This window comes from Anser cygnoides, chromosome 11 (genome assembly GCF_040182565.1).
Source record: "Anser cygnoides isolate HZ-2024a breed goose chromosome 11, Taihu_goose_T2T_genome, whole genome shotgun sequence".
Classification (NCBI taxonomy): Eukaryota; Metazoa; Chordata; class Aves; order Anseriformes; family Anatidae; genus Anser; species Anser cygnoides.
In genome coordinates, this window is record NC_089883.1 from 21,889,764 (window position 1) to 21,907,890 (window position 18,127).

Here is an 18,127-nt window from a genome sequence, read left to right on the forward strand (position 1 = left end):
AAACAAAGTCAGCCTTCTTCGACCGGCTGCCCCACCAGCCCATTTCAGACACCCCTCGCCCCAGCCTCGCTGCCTGACCACTTCCAAGTTTGCAAGTCAGTGCCCTGACCTGGGATACAGAATCCCCTTTCCCATAAATGTCCAGACACCAAGCTTGATTTAACAGAACTGGAAGATGTGTAAAAGGAAAAAAGCCAAGGGGCTGGACAAGGGGAGGACAGGTCAGGGTCCAGTGCAGGCGTGGGACCGGCAGAGCTGCCACCTCCACAGTACAGGGGCTCCAGCCCCAGCGCCTCGTGCTGTCAGCAGCAAGCACGGCGTGCTCACAATAAACACCCTGTTGTGGTTTAACCCGGCTGGCAGCTAAACACCACACAGCCGTTCGCTCACCCTCCCCCCTCCCTCTCTGGGATGGGGGAGAGAAACGGGAAAGTGAAGCCGGTGAGTTGAGATAAAGACAGTTTATTAAGACAGGAATATAAGGAATATAAGGAATATAATAATAACAATAATAATAATAATAGTGATAATGATAATAGTATTAACAATAATAATGTGTAAGAAAACAAGTGATGCACAACGCAATTGCTCACCACCCGCTGACCGATGCCCAGCCTATTCCCGAGCAGCCGGCCCCCCCACCCCGGCCAGCCACCCCTATATATTGTTTAGCATGAGGTCAGATGGTATGGAATAACCCTTTGGCCAGTTTGGGTCAGCTGTCCTGGGTCTGTCCCCTCCCAGCTCCTGCTGCACCCCCAGCCTGCTCGCTGGCAGGACAGAGCAAGAAGCCGAAAAGTCCTTGGCCTGGTGTAAACACTGCTCTGCAACAATTAAAACATCAGCATGTTATCAGCGCTCTTCTCATCCTAATCCAAAACATAGCACCCTACCAGCTACTATGAGCTACTTAACTCTGTCCTAACTGGAACCAGGACACACCCTTAAAAATAAAAAGTCTCTCGAGCAGAGGAGCCTGCTACCCTTACTGTTATTTGTTGGCATTGCTCTTGTCATCTCCATGTAACTTGGGATCACACATTTCTGAGAAACGGAAGGGATATAATAAGAGCAAGAGAGTGCTATGATGAGTCTCCCACCCCCTGGTTAAACAAAGATGTGTGGCACAGTGAAGATGTCAGCAAACCGCCTGGGCAGGGCTGACCTGGAAAATCGACAGCATCAGCTCCACATCGTAGCCCTGGGAACCAAGCACACAACTCGTGGCTGGTTTTGACATGGTGTCTCCCTGCACAGCACTCAGCAGTGCTACATGTGGGTCTAGCCCACCCCAGCAAGGCTTCAGCTGAATGCAAATGACCCTGAGTTTACTACAGACTGGATTTAAAACCAGCTGATTCAACTGGTGCAGAAGGGAGCAGGGACTTTCTTAAATTCATCTCAATCTGGATTATATTTTCCCACAATGGACAACAGCGAGGTATACATCACAGCGAGATGATTCAGAGCCACCCACCCTTGTCATTAGGTCTTGCAGCACTGGCGGGTGAGTTCTGTGAGCTTTAGCTGCAGGACTTCAGGATGTTGTCACCCCAGTGCTTGGACCAGCCTGTCTGCCAGAAGTCACCAGCCCAGACTGCAGCTCTCCTGCACCACAGGTGAGGGCAGCATCTCAGTACTGCATTAACCTGCTAATTTGGGTTGCAGACTGTCAGAAAGCTAGAAGAGAAAACTGCTGCAGCGAAACCTCCTCTGCCAAGCTCCTCACCACACAACTGCCAGGGCCAAGGGTAAAGAGCACCCCAGTGCCTGGCTCTTCCCTTGCTGTGCTGCGGTCATTCAGCCTGAAGGCCCCTACGGTCTCACAAGTCATTCACAGTGCTGGGGAGGCCACTTCTACCTTCCCCAGCCCCATGCCAGGTCTGAAGGACCTCTCCAGGTCAGCCGTACGGGTGGTAGGTCTGCATGCTGCCTGAAACATCACACTTATGTGCCCAGACAGAACACATTTTGGAAGCCCCAGTTCTTACCATCTCTGGTAAGTGACTCTGAAAGTGCAAGTATGGCAATAAACTGGAAAATAAATCCTTCACACTCAACTCCTTTGACTCCTCACAGCACTTCGACAAACATCAGCTTGTTGATTTTTCCAACATGCATGTGAGGTAGGTAAAAAATAGCTTTAATTTTAGAGATCAGGAGACTAAGAATGCAAATAGACATGCAGCAGGACAGGGAAGAGACATAATTAGAGATCTTGTCTGCATCGCTTTAAAACAGAGCATGGCCCTTTGTTTACTGAAATGCCATCAGAGAAAAATATGGTTTTCCCCCAGTACAAATAACACAGATTATTAAAATGGAACAATTTCCAATAAGTCTTTGGTTGTTGTATTGAGCAGGCCATCTATAAAGTTACTCGCCTGGGAGAACAATAGAATAATCAATGCTATTGTCACTTAGTTTGTAATCGATCAAACTTTAAAGTTCACATGCATGAGCTCAGCACTTCAACATTCAGTTTGCAAACAGTTTAATTTTGAATTTCTCATACACAAAAGAGCCTCTTAAGGTCAGCAGTGGCATTTTTTTTAGGTGATGGAAATATTTCCATTGTTAAGTTTTCACATAGCCCTGGTTAACAAAACCTTATTATTTGGGCCAAATTTAAGTTGGCAACTTCTCTTTAGGCAGTAATTCATACTCATTATTTTCCAGACAAACCGTCCAAATCTCTGTTTTGTAAGTCTAGCAACACACAGAGTCAATATCTTACAAACAGGAGATAACCTCACTTTCTGGCTGATGCTGTTGATGAATACGAGTGGGTCTGAACACGCCAGCCTGATTACTCTGGGCAAAAAAATACCACATTTCTGGTTTTGGTCAGTAAACAATTAGGGTGAGGGACATATATTTGTATCTCAGGCACTTCTTTGTACACACGTGCAGGAACTGGGTGAGTGTGTGCTTGTGCTGATTTTAATTGTCAACAACTGCTGATTGAGTGCAATATATAGGCATTTAAGGACTCCAGTTTTTCTGTTTCTTCATTTTAGCTGATAACTCAGGGAGCCAATAGGTAGAAGTTTAACGCTTATCTCTTCGTGCTCCATTCCTGTCTCCAGACAGTTTGATATGAACACTTCAGGAAGCAAAAGAGCATCTGTAAATCATCTGCCAGCAGGAAGGAAGAGCTGGGCAGCCACAAGAAGCCTAAACCACACTTCTGGCATCCTCAGCATGAGCCATGCCAGAAAAATGGCTGAGGGGAGGAGGGAACACATCCAAGGCAGGGCAAAAATACTCTGCATGCAGACAGCCCTCCAAGAGGCATTTGGAGGCACAGGGGCCAGGGTGCTGGGAGCCATGCTGCAGGACCATGAGTGCACCCCAGCAGCACGCAGCTCTGAGCTGGGAAGAAGGTGTTTCTTTGGAAAAGCACTATTGCACGCACTTACAGACACAAGGACTATATGGGTAAAAATAAAGCTGGGCTGTTCTGTTCCTGACAGGACGTTTCAACAACCCCACACATGCATATATTGATAGTCTACACCCAACGACTGGCAGCGATGCAATCTGCAGCAGAAGTAGCAAGCTTCTTTAAAGACCACCAAAATATTTCATGTTTAAACTAATTTCCATTGTATCTGAGACCAAAATATTCATCTTTTTCTGATTTGCAGCCTGGAAGCTTAGGCTCAAAGTACTGCTGGAAATGACTGCATTTCAGCATGTTTTCCCTGTGTCTCCACTTCCAGCTGAGCCTGGCCTTGGTGCAAACAGGGCCAAGCAATGTCACATCTGACAAAAATTCATTAGCCACTCTGCATCAGGTGTGAAGCAGAGAGAAGGCAGCAGAAGAGATGCCTGTGAGCACCCAGGCTCACTGCCTTGGCCACCCACAGCAGCAGCGGGGCTGTAGCGGCACCCACAAATTCACCCTGCACCCTGGGTGAGCCAAGGGGCAGTGCTGAGCCCACGCTCACGGCCTGGCTGCCGCCAGAACCCAAGTCGCTGGGGATGTCTGTACCGTGCTGCGACTGCAGGGGCATTCTCTCTGCATCCAAAGCAAGAACTGAGAGAGAAATGAGGTCTGTGGCTGAAACAATTCAGTCCCCAATGCAAATAGCCTATTGTAATGATCAAATATTTCAAGTCATCACTTGGGAAAAAGAAAAACAAAGCATGCAAACTCCTATTCAAAAGAGTATATGAGCTTGGCATGAGCCTGTGGCTTTGTATAGAAATCAGCACTCAGGCTTTTAATTCTTGTGCTGAATTTCAGTTTGACAGTGCCTACCTGGTGACCTGCGTTCGTGTGCCAAAGTCCAGGGACCTCATTGACTGCAGCACTTCAATGCAGCCCATGTACTAGGGAAAACAAAGAGACAGAGAGAAATGATGACTGTGTTTATATCTGCAAAACAGGCAAGAGGAGGGTCACAGAAGAAAGCAAATGTGATTTCAGTCCACTGACTATATGCAGAATCAGAGTCTAAATGGAAAATCAAATCAGCCATTCTAAAGCAACTTCCTAAACCTATCTAGTTTTACTGAAAAGTGTACAGAACAGCAATGAAGATATCAGCAACTTCAACAACATAGCACAAAAAAGAAGAGGTAAAGCACTCTGGATACACAAAATTCAATCCTTCCTTTTTCCTAATTCAGGTTATTCTCACTGATTAGCCTGTGTCACTGAGCTGGGAGGAATACATGAACGCTGGAGTGAAATTCTCCCACGAGCAGAGGATGCCTGGGTGTCTGCAGGAACACTGCACTCAGCCTCTGTGCACAAGAGCTGAACGTCCCTTTGGGCAGCTTACTAGGCATGACGAAAACCACTGGCTCCATGCTGCTGCAGGTCTGATGACAAATAACCTCTGCAGAAGATGAAGGAGGTAGGGTTGCAATTCAGGATCACAGTAACAGCTCTTAAGAGCCTGCACTATAAACCAACAACCTGCTTTGAATTAGAGGCTGAGTCCCACACTTCTCTTGTATGGGGCACAGCTGGGGGCTCTTTCTATACTCATTTGGGATTTGCATAGGACAAATTTTCAGAAACATTGAGACTGTGACGATGTGTGAGCCCAGACTCCTTTGACATTATGCACAAACCTGTGGAACATTTTCATCTCAATGAAGTGCACCAGGCTAAATCTATGTGCTGAGTTTACCTCTCCTAAAGCATAGCTTACTAGTTCCTTCAGCATTTTTGTTGATAGCCATCTCTGTTATTAAAGTGCTCATATGTCTCCATTCCACAGGGTCGACATAGATCTGTGCTTCCCAGTTGGCATCCCCTGCTCCATTATGAAATATTTGCCTGGGAATGGAGCTTTGGGGAGCATCCCATCCTGACCGTGGGCTGCAGCAACAGCCCACCCCTGCAGACCTGTCCTGCAGAGAGTCAAAGCTTCTGGGATACATCAGAGAGACTGGAAATCCCAGGCAGGCATGTGCACACTCCATCCTCTTGTTTTGAATGGACAGAGGAAGCACTGTCTGTCCAGAGAAAGGCCCTGTATCTACCTCCTCTGCACCAGGCTGCCCGTGAATTGATTCTTTTGCTGGGGCATTCGGGGGGGTTGGATTTAGGTATCTGTTTCAGCTTTGGAGATTTTCAGAAATGACTGTGTTAAAAAGAGAACGTATGTGTGCAGTCAAGCAGGGATTCCACAACAATGGTATTATCCCTGTTTTGGTTTCTTTCCAAATAGCAATGCAACCCTTGGGAGAACTCCAGAATTAGGTCAGAGCCCTGGAAGGACATCAATAAGAATCTGAAGGGTTTGCAGAACTGCTTCCCTAATGAACATTTAATGACTTTGTAAAGGACTCGGAGAGCTATCTTACTTGTTAAAGATATTCCTGCTTAATGGGAACAAAGCAAACATGGAAAATACGTCTAGAGCCTCAGCTTATAGCATGGCAGAGACCTCTGATCCTACAGGATAAGGTCAAGCATCCTGTGAGCTGGTTGGGTGCTCCTTGAGAACAGAAAGATTTAGAGGATTAGGTGAGTCATATGCTGATAAGTGAGTCCCCACTGCAGCCTGAGCAGATGCGTGGGAAGCTACTCTAAGCAAAGACATAAAATCGATATTGTTTTTTTTGCATAAGTGACCCTTAGTGAAGCTGAACTTATCAATGATTCACAGAAGACCTTTTTTTTTTTCCCCTTAAAAGCCTAAGTAGGGGAGTGCATTAACATGGCACCTCACTGCATCTCTCATTTATTTTTGTTGCCACCGGTTATCTAAACCAGCACAGCCAGTAACAGCCGCAGCTCCCCATCCCAGCAGAAGGGGTACAGCAGAACCACAGAGCCCTGCGCAGGGGGAAACCGGGCTCACAGAGCTGGGGAGATGCCTGGGGAGAGCTTAGAAAACACAATGGGATACTGGAAGCCTATTAAAGAAAACAAAAGACATCTCTGAGGAAGAAAGAAGAATTAAAAAACACAGAAGGACAAGATTAACCCCGCTGCAGAAGGCCCTGCAGAGACCAGCAACACGACCAACGTACCAGAGCGGGGCAGGCAGATGCAGCAGTGCTCAGCCGCACAAGAGCCGTCTGCCCCATGAGGGGCCACAGCTACCTGCAAGGCATTTTTGTAACACGGGGACAGCGGTATCGAGGGTTCGACCATGGTTTGAGAGGGGAGGGAAAGGTGACTCGTGCCTGGGCTCCTGAGCACATGAAGTGTGGTGTCCAAGCAAGGTGTTTTGCCTTCCAAAGCCCACAGATCTGACAGCAGTGGGATCAAGAGGTCTTGCCAGGATGAGCGATGGCTCTCAGGAGAGAGAGGAGACACTCACTGGTCCCTGCTGGCAAGGGAACAGCTCCTCTAATGGCGACATGTGCCAAGCTCTGTTCCCCGTCTCCCTGCAGGGGCTGGGGAGAGCATCTGCACTGGGGGAGCTTCGTCTCTCAGGCTCTGAAGGGGAGGATGATCTGGGGATGTTTCTGTTTCATCATGCTGCAGGGTCGAGGGGGGAGCAGGGTGGTTCCTGGAGATGTACATCTTTTCACATCTCTTTGCAAGAGATGACAGAGAGTGACTGCAGGCAGGATGAGGGCTGTGTGGGAGGAGATGTGAATGCACCAGGCACGGCTCGTGTGAATAAGCTCTTGAGGCACCCTCTAATAGAGCCCCACATCTCGTTTCATTCCTTTCCATAACACAGTGGCTCCAGCTCCAGCCCAAATGTCAGCCAGTGATTCACCAGCACCAACGATACTGGGAGCAGCTCACGGAGCTCCTGATTAAACAACACGGCTGCAGCCGTGCAATTAGACCTACTAGTTAACAGGCGCTAATTCATAAGTAATGCCTACGGCAGGTCCTACAGACCCCAGAGCCATCTAACGAGGAATCCAGGTGATAGGATTTGCTAGCAGAGGCAACGAGGTAACACACTGCTGCTAAACAGCCTCTGCCCAAATGTAGGTTAGGCTGCAGTCAAATTCCCTAAAAACAGTACAGATGCCAGGGCAGAAACCCATCTCAAGCAGCAGCACTGTGTGCAAATGAGCATAGCAGGAATCCCACTCCCATCCAAACATTTCTTTTCCCAGCACTGCTTCAACAAGGCACTTCTGAAGTAATGGGACAGGATTTCTGAGCCACCTACCCTCCTTTTTCCTTGCAGGGTGAGGGCTGCCAGGTGGGGAGCGCCTGGGGGTGCCCCTGGGCAGGGGCTCTCTGCTTTCCAGGGCTGGGCCTGTGTTCTGCTGTGATGTTTTTGGGCAACTCACCGAGCTTGTAATGGATCCGGCAGGAAGGGAAACCGGGCATAAACGAGCAGCAGCCAGCAGCACATGGCAGGAGCGTGGTGCTGGAATTGAGACTGGCCTCTGCCTCTCACACCAAGGAGAAATGGCCCGTGCCTCTAACAGTAAGAGTGTGGCATGCTTGGTTCACTTTGGCACTTGCTGCTGGCGTGAATCCCACCACGCTTCTGCCTCCGTTTCCCTTCCTTCTGATGGGGTGCCCCAGGTCGTGGAGGGGCCGGCTGCCAGCTGGGGAGCAACACAAATTGCTGCATACGAGCACCTCGCTCCCCGGCATCAAGCACACTGCCTTCCCCCAGCAGGCAGCAACCCCTCCCCGAGCTGGGAGCAAACTCTGCTCTCCCATCCCTCCTGAAACCACCGGAGAGGAAAAGGCAGCCCAGGGCAGCAGCCATGCACAGCAGGGCATTGGTACCCTCTGGGACAGAGAGCATGAAAACTCTAGCAGAAAGAGATGGGAAACAGCCTGGACAATGTCATGGGAGAAAAAAGCCCATTAAACACACCAAAAGCCACAAACTGGTTTGTCAGTGTTGGCTTAAGCTCCTGCACTACAGAAGTTTCTGGGGCTGGCGACTGCTGAAGGACCGCCTTGCGTGCCTGTCCTGTGTTCATCTTCTTCCTGCTAGCAGCACGTGTGGACAGACAGACAGACAGGTCTGTCCCACTCCTCCTGGCCATGCAGCACTCTTTCTTCAGGGGCAGCAAGCTGCAGCTTTTTTATCAAAGAGTGGCTTTTGCTAAACAGAAAATTTGCTGGAGAGTTTGACCCTTCCGTTCAAGGGTTTTCAATTTTTAAATAAGTGTTGAGAAAAAAAACAGGGAAATTTTCATGAATGCATATATGTGTGTGTGCGCATATATATACACACACATTTTAAATGTATGCACACACTTTTTTTTTTTTAATATACACAAACACATTTTTCCCTTTCTTCTTAGTTTTGTGCTGAAAAAGCACTTTCTGCACTGGGGCCAGGCTGTGACAGACGTGGTTCAAAAGGAACCTGACCCAGCAAATGAGCATGGGCTATGAAGGTGCTGTTTGCTGTTAAGGAACGATTACCCAGAGAAGAGCATCAGTCTTGGAGGCGGTTACGGCTGTGTGATGCGGGGTGCCCCGGCGAGTGCTGCACCCCTGAGCCCCCAGCCTAGCCCAGCATCACTGTCCCAGCACCCCGAGCCCACGGCTCACGATTCACGGCTGCGGCCCTGAAGCCACAAGCCAGCAGAGCTGATCCTTCCTGCAAGAGGAGCACAAGCACAAGTCCAAGATCTGTTTTTAAAGGTAACTGCACGGGGATAACTGCACTGGCTCTGTTAAAATACCGATATTTGGGCTCTTTATTATTCACACGAGCGGTTCAGGGGAGCAGGCACAGTCAGGGGTCTCGACATCCTTGCCAGAGCCCAGGTGACATGTGGCCAAAACACAAGGGGCCAAGACACCGGTGGCCATCTCCACCTGCCCCGCACAGCTGCAGCCGCCTCTTGGGGAATACAACAAATCCAGTCACCGCCACCCCTCAAAACCAGCCCCAGAAAGATGATTTCTGCTTCGCTCTAGTCTGTAGGTGACAGCTTTTGATCTTTTTGTTACTTCAGCAGATCATTGTTTTTCCAAGATACCTACAGATGCTCTCCCTGTAAGTGCCAAATCCTCTTCAGACTCCACTCAAGCTTCTAAAGCCAAAGATCTCTGGGGAAAGGAAGCTCGGGGAAAGGAGTTTAGCATCCCTTGCTGTGATGCTACGGCCCTGAAGCCCCCAAGCTGCTTCCTTACCTAGCTGCTTGTCATTAAAGGGGCTGGTTGAAAAACCACAGTGTTTTGCCACAATGCATTTTGACGCACATTAGCAGTGCTCCTGCAGCTCTCCTGGGCTGGCTCGTGCAGCCCCGCGCCATCCCCCTAGCAGCAGCAGCAAGTTGCAGCAGAGCTGCAGGAAAACATTTCCCTGCTGTCCTGGGAGGTCCCTGCCAGCAAAACCCCTTCAGAGAGATTTCCCCATGAAACATCATGACCCCAGAAAGACCAGCAGAAAAACGTACTGGAACTGCAGCCTGGGGAGCAGCAGGAGGGGATGACCCCCTTCCCCACATCTCTTGACCTTCCTGTGAAGCTAGGCTCTGTTTTTGCTTCTCCTTCTGCCGTTTTTTGTTTGCGTGGTCCCCCGCGGGTAACACCTCACTACCTCTGCTCTCGGGTCTGGGCCACCACAGAGATCTGGGAAATCCCCCTGTGTGTTACCTTCTCCTCCCCGCGCCAGAAACCTCTTTCTGTAGGTGCGCCTGTGCCAGTAGCACCTCAGCATCTGAATCCCTGCAGCTACTTCAAAGCCTCAGTTGCGACCGCTGCAATATCCACATCACGGACAGGCAGGTGCCACAAGCTGGGCATCGTGACACCACGACACGACACCGTGACACCACTCGGCAGCACAATACTTCTGGTCAGCTGAGCGAAAGCCCAGCACCAGGAGCCACGTTTGGCACTTGTGCTGTCAAGTCAAGTATTAGACTTTAAAGAAAAATAAACACAAGAGGACAACCACGATGATAGTTCAGTTCGTGAGAGACTCCCCCCAAGCGCAGGCTCTCTCCTACTTCTGTCTTTAACAAGAAGACAAATGCAAACGACAGCGCTTTATTTGCCATTTCCCATGGCTGGTTTTCTGCTGGTGCCAGTCTCACAACTAACGCAAACCAGAGCGACAGGAGCCTTTGGCCTGCCTAGCCATTACGCTGGTATTTCTGAAGTAGTTTCAGACCACGCTCTCTGTGCCGCACTGGCTCCAATTCCCCCATGTGAGCAGCAGGCAGTTTTCACCTGGCAGTGCCTTTGTCAGATGAGGCACAAGCACTGAAGTGTGCAGGGTTGGACGTTCCAAGCACAGAGCACGGGCAGTGGTTTTCCAAATGGTCAGTTCTGGATGCAGAAACGTAAAGCCCAGTGAGAAGAAAACAAGAAAGCTCCTGAGTGTCGCATGGGCAGAGGGAGTGAAACCCTGAGCCCAGGGACTCATTCAGGCAACCTGGTCCCCTCTTGGGCAGCCACTGCTGCTCAGAAGGTGGCACGTACCAGTGCCAGCACACGGTGTGAGAAATAACCAGGAAGTCTATTCCAGGGTGTCTCATGAAGGAACAGGCAGGGTTTTCCATACTCGGAGAATCAGACGCAGCCCTACAACACCAAAGGAGGTGGGCAGCTGGGGCACCCTGCACCCCAGGAAGGTGCTGCAGGGAACAGCAAGGGCCCTAGAACCCGCCCTGACAAACATTTCAGTGCTGCCAGCCAGCACCCACCTGGTGCCTTGGAGCTGCTGGAAGGGCTGGGAAGCCCTCACTGCAGTCCTTTCCACTCCAACATGCATTTTATGTCAGAGCAACCCCAGTCTGAGCTGCAGCTTGGCTGTGTTCCTCAAAGAGTCTGAGGATATTCTTTTGGAAATGGATGTGGTGTTAGCTCTGGGGGTGACCGCTCCTTTTAACTCCATCACGTCAATGACATAGCCCTACATCCATCAGGAAACAGGAGATACAAGGGATGGGGCAGTGGCTTGGGGCTGCAGATGTGGGAACACAGAGTTCACAGTGCAGCCTCCTGCCACGTTTGCCCCAGAGAATGGCAACCCCATGCCAAGTACTCACCCGCACGCTGTACGTCGCACCTGGCTCCCCCGTGTTCTCACTGCTGCACACGAGGGCCCCATCCTGCCTGCCCGCAGGAGTGGCCTCCTCCGCTCCCCGCCCGGCGCAGTCCCCCGCAGGCTTTGGGTCCGGGTGCAGCTTGTCCAGGTCAGGCTGCGGGTACGATGCTGAGAGGCAGCTGATCTCGGGTGAGGTGGGGCTGCTGGGGATGGTAACGCACTCCGTGAGCTTAATCCTTGGCACCTCTTTCATTCCCAGGCAGAAGCTTTTCAGCACGGGCAGGCTGGAGGGGTTGGCGAGTTTAATGTTCGCCATGCGGGGGATCAGCGTGCACAGGGTGGTGCAGGTGTCCTGCGGCCCCAGAAGGCCATCTTCCGCCAGCAAGTTAGGTGATGAAGAATGGGAAGAGGAGGAAGAACCTTTGATGTTTAAAGATGTATTTTGTGGGCCTTCATCTAGAGATGTTATCGAGTCATTCCTGAATCGGCTGTACTTAGCCCTGTGCAGCATTCCTGAATGTCTGAACAGTCCTACATACAGGACGTGTCCACTGAGGCTCTGCTGGCTGCGTTCTCTCATAGCCTTGACAGTTCTGTAACTGGACACTTTTGCATAAATTGCTCTTGTAGATAAATGATATGGAAATTAGGCAAGTCAACCAATTTTAAAAACAGAAACCTATTGGATATTTTTGCTGACTCCCTCTTGAGTGGCTTATTTTCCTCAATGCGCGAGGCTTAAAACTGCACAGACATCTGGTATTCTGTAAGCAGGAATAAAAGCAGTGTACAGGAAAGCACATCGGTGGCACCACAGCTTAAGCCAAAGTGCTGCTACCCCAACCTGCCTTCGTTCCTGCCTCAAGCCGGACACTAAAATCACAGCCAGCTCTGGAGACTCACAGTTGTAGCTTCACTGATCGCGGAGTCCTGGCTGCAGCCCAAGCATATTCCACACAACGCAGAGCAAGACTACAAGCTACAAGCTCAAACACATTTTCAGACCAGCAAGAACCCCAGAAGGTACCCAGTTCTTGGCATCTTCAACCTCGGCTGCCCCAATGGAAAAAAAAAAAAAAAAAGAAAAGCAAGCATCCGTGTGCTGCATTGCTCCCGCCTGGCAGGCAAGCAGCAAGCCGGGTGTATTTCAAGAGAGGCACTGGTGTGAGCAGCGGCAGCGCTTCTCAGCATCGCCCTCACTAATTCTTGCTCCAAAGTCCTTCAGCGCCGGAATCCGGAGCGCAGGGACCGGCGCCGGGACCATCGCTGTCCTGTCCCGTGCTCTCCTATCCCGTGCTGGCCCGGCCCGGCCCGCCCGAGGCAGCAGCTCCGCAGCGCGGGGCCGCCGCGGCTTTTATGAATGAAGTTGTTGGGTTTTTTTATGAATGAGCCTCGGCGCGTGCAGGCGAGCAGCGCCGTGAATGGCGCTCGGCGGGCAGCCGGGCCCGGCGGCCCCTGGGGTGCTGCCGGCAGCCAATCGCCGCCCGCCGCCGGCTCACGCGCCCTTGGCGCGCGCGGGTTTTGGGGAGGGGGAGAGCGGGCGGGGCCCCGCGGGGGGCGCTGCAGGGTTCGGGCCCGGCCCCGGCGGAGCGGCGGCCGTGGGGCCGTTGGGCTTGGTTCGGCCCCGCCTCTGCCATGCAGGCACCGGGGGGCCCCGCACCTGCCGCCCCCCCCGCCCGCAGCCTTAAGCCTCAGCCTTGCAGTTTCCACGGCCCGGATGCGCGCAGAGGGGCTGAGCGAGGCCGCGGTGTCCGTGCAGGTGAGCGGGGCCTGGGGCTCGGCTGCTGCCAGCAGGGGTGCAGGTTGCTCAGGGAAGCCCGAAAGACTGCAGCCAGCCCGCCCAGGCCTCTGCTTCCTGCGAGACTGGCCTCCCCGTCCTTCCCACCAGTGAGGGGCTTCCTGCCTTCCAGCAGCCCCCCAGTGTAGACGATGGCACCAGGAAAGGGGCTCGGGGACTGGGATGCTGCCCCGTGCCTTCGCTCAGGCAGGGATGGATCCATGGGCCATGGGATGGCCTTAGCCAGTGCTGGTCCTCATCTCAGCCCTCCCTCCTGCTGCCTGGGGAGACTGGAGCACCTTAAACCAGCCTTTCTGGGATGCAACTGGAGCACCTTACTGAGGTGTGAGGTCCTTGCGTGCTGCAGCAGAGGTGCATGAACACCTCCAACCCTGCTAATGGAGGCTGGGGAACCTGGAAGTTGAAAGTGCTGACAGGACTGGCCCTAAACCAGTGTGGCAGAAGGGGACACTCTCAAGAAAAAGATCCCCCAATGCTGCAGCCCACCCGTTATGAGGAGCCTGAGATCTGTGTCCCAAGGCATGCCTGGGGCTGGGGGCTCCCCATGGAGGTGCAATGTAGCACTTGGCAGCCCACCAGTGTGGTGGTGGTGTGGGAGGCAAAGAACGCGGCGTGGCTGTTTTACAGCAAGTCCCGGCCGTGCAAAGCTCTGGTTTCAGCAGCACTACAGAAACACAAGCTCGAGAACAGAAGCCAGCAAAGAGCAGCATTGTCCAAGGAATATTAGCAATGGCAGGGAGGGGGAGGAGGAAGAAAGAAAAACGCCGTGCCTTTGTAAATTAAAAAGCTTTTTCTTGAGGCTAAAAACAAGATTTCTGTTTAAGATACTGGGAAATCAGCCTCTAACCAGCACAGAGAACAAAGCTCCTTTATGCACTGGTGAAACTGAGCCTACAGCCTTGCATGAAGCCCACAAGGAGCCTGTGTTCCTTGCTCATGGCTTCAGTTCCCGGTTGACCCAGGGCCTGGGAGCTTCAGGTGCTGCCCCAGCTCGCTGCCCAGCCCCGTGCTGCCAGGAAAGCACGAGGAAGCAGCATTTTGCCCCTTTGCACAGGTGTTGATGTGCAATATGCGTGCTCCTAAGAGGCTGGAGTCTGTGTGTTTTCTCAGGCTACGGGAACTGCCTCCTGGCATGCAGATAGGAACCCAAACCTCCCTTGGTTAAGAGTGGCAGCAGCCCCAACACACCCCGCAGCGGCTACAGCCCCAAGCCCCCGAATACCCTGCAAGAAAAAAACTGTGAGCAGCCCCCACCGCATGTCACTGCGGGGACCAGGAGCTTTGGCAGGTGCCACCACATCGAGAGGGGCAGCAGCGTTCAGGGGAGGGACCAGGCACCAACGCCAGGCACCTCCATCATCCCTCCACAACAGCTGCAGAGGCGGCAGCGAGACAGCATGGAGCAAACAGTGCTCACAGGAGCCAGGAGGAAGCTGCTACGTGCTTCTTGCACCTGGCAGCCTGCCCACCAGAGCTCTGCATTTCTGTCAGAACATGGAATATATGGGGGATGTTTTTTCCCCTGTATAAATAGCAGCAGCAGCATTAATTGGTGCTGAGGTGCACCGAGCTCACCCGCTCGCTTCCTCTTTGACATGCCTGGCTGGTGCAGGCAGAAAGCAGCCAAGTGCTGCGGGGTGGCAGGAAAGCCCCCAGCCCAGCAGCCTGGGCGCAGGGAGCTTTGGGAAGCCCTGGAGCTCACTTTGCATGAGCGAGAGTCACGTACTACCACTGCACCCCTTCAGTCGAGAGAAATGGGTTTTCCCACCTACTGACTCATTCCCACTGCTTTATCTTCTACAAGCACCTTGGTCGTGGTGTCAAAGGCCAAGCCCAGGCACCTTTGCCAGCTGCAGCCCACTTCCCTCGTTTCGGAGGGGTCAAAAGAGGGGTGTGGGTTGAAGACAGGGAGCTGAGAGCTGGCGGGCTGGAGGAGGGCAGAGGCAGGGCTGCCAACATGTCCCACCATGCAGGAGGGGAGCCAGGGATGAGGCTGTCACTGCTCTTCTGCTCCAGCTCTGGAGGGTCTGCCCCAGGAAACACCTCCTGGGGGAGTTAAGGACAAGTTGCCCTTCTAGAGCACCACACTGCGTTACCCAGCCCTGTGTAACCAGTCACAGCAACGCTGCCTTGCCCCAAACCAGGCGGTCCCTGTGGCACAGCCATCCCTTCTGCGAGGGGGCAATGCCAGCCTCTGCAAGGCCCTACAAGGGAGCCGCACCAAAGGGATCTGAGTTACAGGCAAGCTGCTGCGAGCCTTCAGGAACCCAGCGTACCCAAAGGGCAGGCACAGTGCCCAAGCTGCTGCTTTCTGAAAGGGGAGATGCAGCCAAGGAGCCCCAAGGGGTGTCCTGTGGCACTTGCTGGCCTGCCCAGCACTGCTTGCAAGGACAAGCCCACGAGAAGTCATGAGAAGCCCACCAGGCAAACAGCTCAAGATTAAAACAGTTTCTGATGGCCGTTGTCCCACAAAGTGCTGGCAGCAAAGCAGATGCAGCATCGCCTGCCTGGCTCTGGCTGCCAGCACAGCCCTGCAGCAGGAAGGATGCGAAGACAAATCTTGGCTGATCCTAAAATAGCCTAAAGCTCCAGCTCTGCACAACCACCCTCCATGTGAACCAAGTTTCAGCAGCAGCACCACAAAACTGCAGTCAGCTCTCAAGGAAGTTGGAAATAATCGTGCTTTAGCAGCATCAGGCGGGTGGTATCTCTGCGATAGTGTGCAGGGAACATTCCTTCCTGCACTGCAGCTTGTAAGTGGATTTTTGTAGGGCAATTCACGAGCACATGTTTGGAGAGAATAACTCCGGCAACAAGTTGAACCTCTCCCAGTAGCTCCTCAGCATGCAGAGGCTACCCAAGGAACCACCAAGATCGTACCCGCGCTATCTCCCACCTCCACCTTCAGTGGTTGGTTAGCTGTAATTTGGCATTATGTTGTCATAGCAAATCTGAAAGGAAACTGTGACGCAGGGACATTTCTTATTGCTTTTTTCCTGTCAGTTTGCTCTGTTCTCTACCACCATCTGAAGATGTGTCCTTCCCTTGCTTGAAATGCATTATAAGGATTTCAGTGCTCTAAATGCCTTTTGTCTATTTTTTTTAATGTAAGATGCCACCCAACAGAACTTTTACTGCAGGTGTTGTTTTCTATTATTTTTTATTTTTAAATGTACAAACCCCCCACCAGTTTAGAAGGCCTATATTTAGCACTGCTTTATGCCTCTGCAAGAAATGTGTAGCCTACTACATAAGCACGCAACACATAAAAACACAAAGTTGGTTTAAATTTAGCATGGACATACGTTAGCTCTCCCTATAAATACAAACTGCCTGCATGAATGGTGTCACCGCATCCTCCAGGGGAAGCCGAGCACAAACAGAGCTGTGACACCGATAACTGCAGGAAATGCAGCTTGCTCCAGCCCCCCGCTCCTGCTTGTCTTTATATAACAGTAAGTCTGTTATCAGTGTTAGATGATTACTAAATTCCTCGTTACTCATTTAAGCGCTATCCTTGGAAAAAAAAGGACATGATAGATAGCTGAGCATTTCAGAGAGCGCCCAGATGGACACCCACACACATCCACCTCTCAGCCAGCGCTCACCAAACCTCAGTGGAAAACTGCAAGGAACCAGCTATGAGCACACCAGCGTCCTGTTGCTGTTGCCAGAAGGCACGTTCCTGCTCAGGTTTGCCTGATTTTTGTACTGTTTGCTAAGTCATAAAACACCTGGGAAGGTACAGTCTTCAGTTGCAGTATTGCCTTTGTCCAACACTACCAAAAAAATCCCAACCAAAAGCAAAAATCCAAACAAACATCTCTTAAAAAAAAAATAATTGTACCTTTCTACACTGTGATCCTAAAAATCTGAAAGCAAATCTGAAGAGCAGTCTTTGTTGCCCTGAGTGCAATTTGAGTGGCTGGGGTCTTTTCTGATGCAGATTCTTCAGCTCCCACCATTAAACCTGGTGTCTGAGAGTTCAGGTCGCTCTGCATGTGTGGGCAGCGCTAGTGCTTGCTCCCACGAACTTCAGTGCAGCAGAGCAGGAAAACAAACTTGCATATGACACTGTGTAGCAGTGCAAAATGTAGTTGCCATCTATAGTTTCATTGACGAAACTTTTCAACGGAAGCTGGGAAATTTCCTCAGGGGAACTACAAATTGTGCAATGCTTTTTCTACAGTAGAGAAATGGGGATGGAGAGAAAAAAATCATAAGGCTTTAGGGTAATTAATTATTACTTTCATAGCACATCACACAATGCCACCTGATTCTTCTTGTACTTTCCAGAATTCGCATCAGGTTGAGATGTGTGCAAAACTCAGACATGAAGAGTGATTTTGAGGTAATCTCACCTGCTGTGCTGTCTAAGGCAGATCACAAAAGCACTTTCTATGGAGACGACAACGCCAATAGCAGAATTCAAACATGAAGCTAAGGCACAGAAATAGAAAACTCAAAATTAGAGGATGAAGCTGCATCCTTTTTGAGTTGCTCCAAATATTCTCACCTGTAGGAGTTGCAAAACCACATAATGACACTGTTACTAGAAATGCGGAAGCGTGAGCAGCTCCAGTGAGTCACTGGGGAACTGGGGGCAAGATGCTCCCAATGCCCTGCTGTTGTTTGCCAAAGGAAATTTAGCACCCAAATATAGCAACAGAGGGAGGTCGACTTCAACTCTCATACATTAGCAGTATGCAGGAAATCCACCGTTTCGGAGGTGTCTGTGGTTATTCTCACTCTTCTGCTCTTAAATAAAATGTTACTTCCAACACGATATGCTGGACCTACTTCAGCCCCAGGATGCCTGTAGAATGGTAGCATTTTTCTCTCACGTGGTTTTATGGTTATGGTACAGGGTGGTGCATGAGTGACAACAGGGAACTGGACTCCCCGCTGCCAAAAT

The 18,127-nt window shown here is 51.3% G+C and overlaps 1 protein-coding gene across 3 annotated transcripts in view; it reads right to left on the minus strand.

Moving 5' to 3' along the window:
• Positions 1 to 12,882, minus strand: part of SHC4 (SHC adaptor protein 4) — a 32,391-nt gene extending 19,509 nt beyond the window's left edge. Inside the window, exons 1-2 of one of the 3 annotated variants that reach the window (XM_048052324.2) lie at positions 11,416 to 12,882; positions 4,268 to 4,338 (exon numbers count right to left, since the gene is read on the minus strand). In XM_048052324.2, coding sequence (XP_047908281.1) covers positions 4,268 to 4,338; positions 11,416 to 11,994 — 650 coding nt within the window. In that variant the 5' untranslated portion in view covers positions 11,995 to 12,882. The remainder of the gene's footprint in view (positions 1 to 4,267; positions 4,339 to 11,415) is intronic. The other 2 variants (XM_013177560.3, XM_048052325.2) reach the window with 2 other exon arrangements.
• Between the last annotated feature and the right edge of the window lie 5,245 nt (positions 12,883 to 18,127).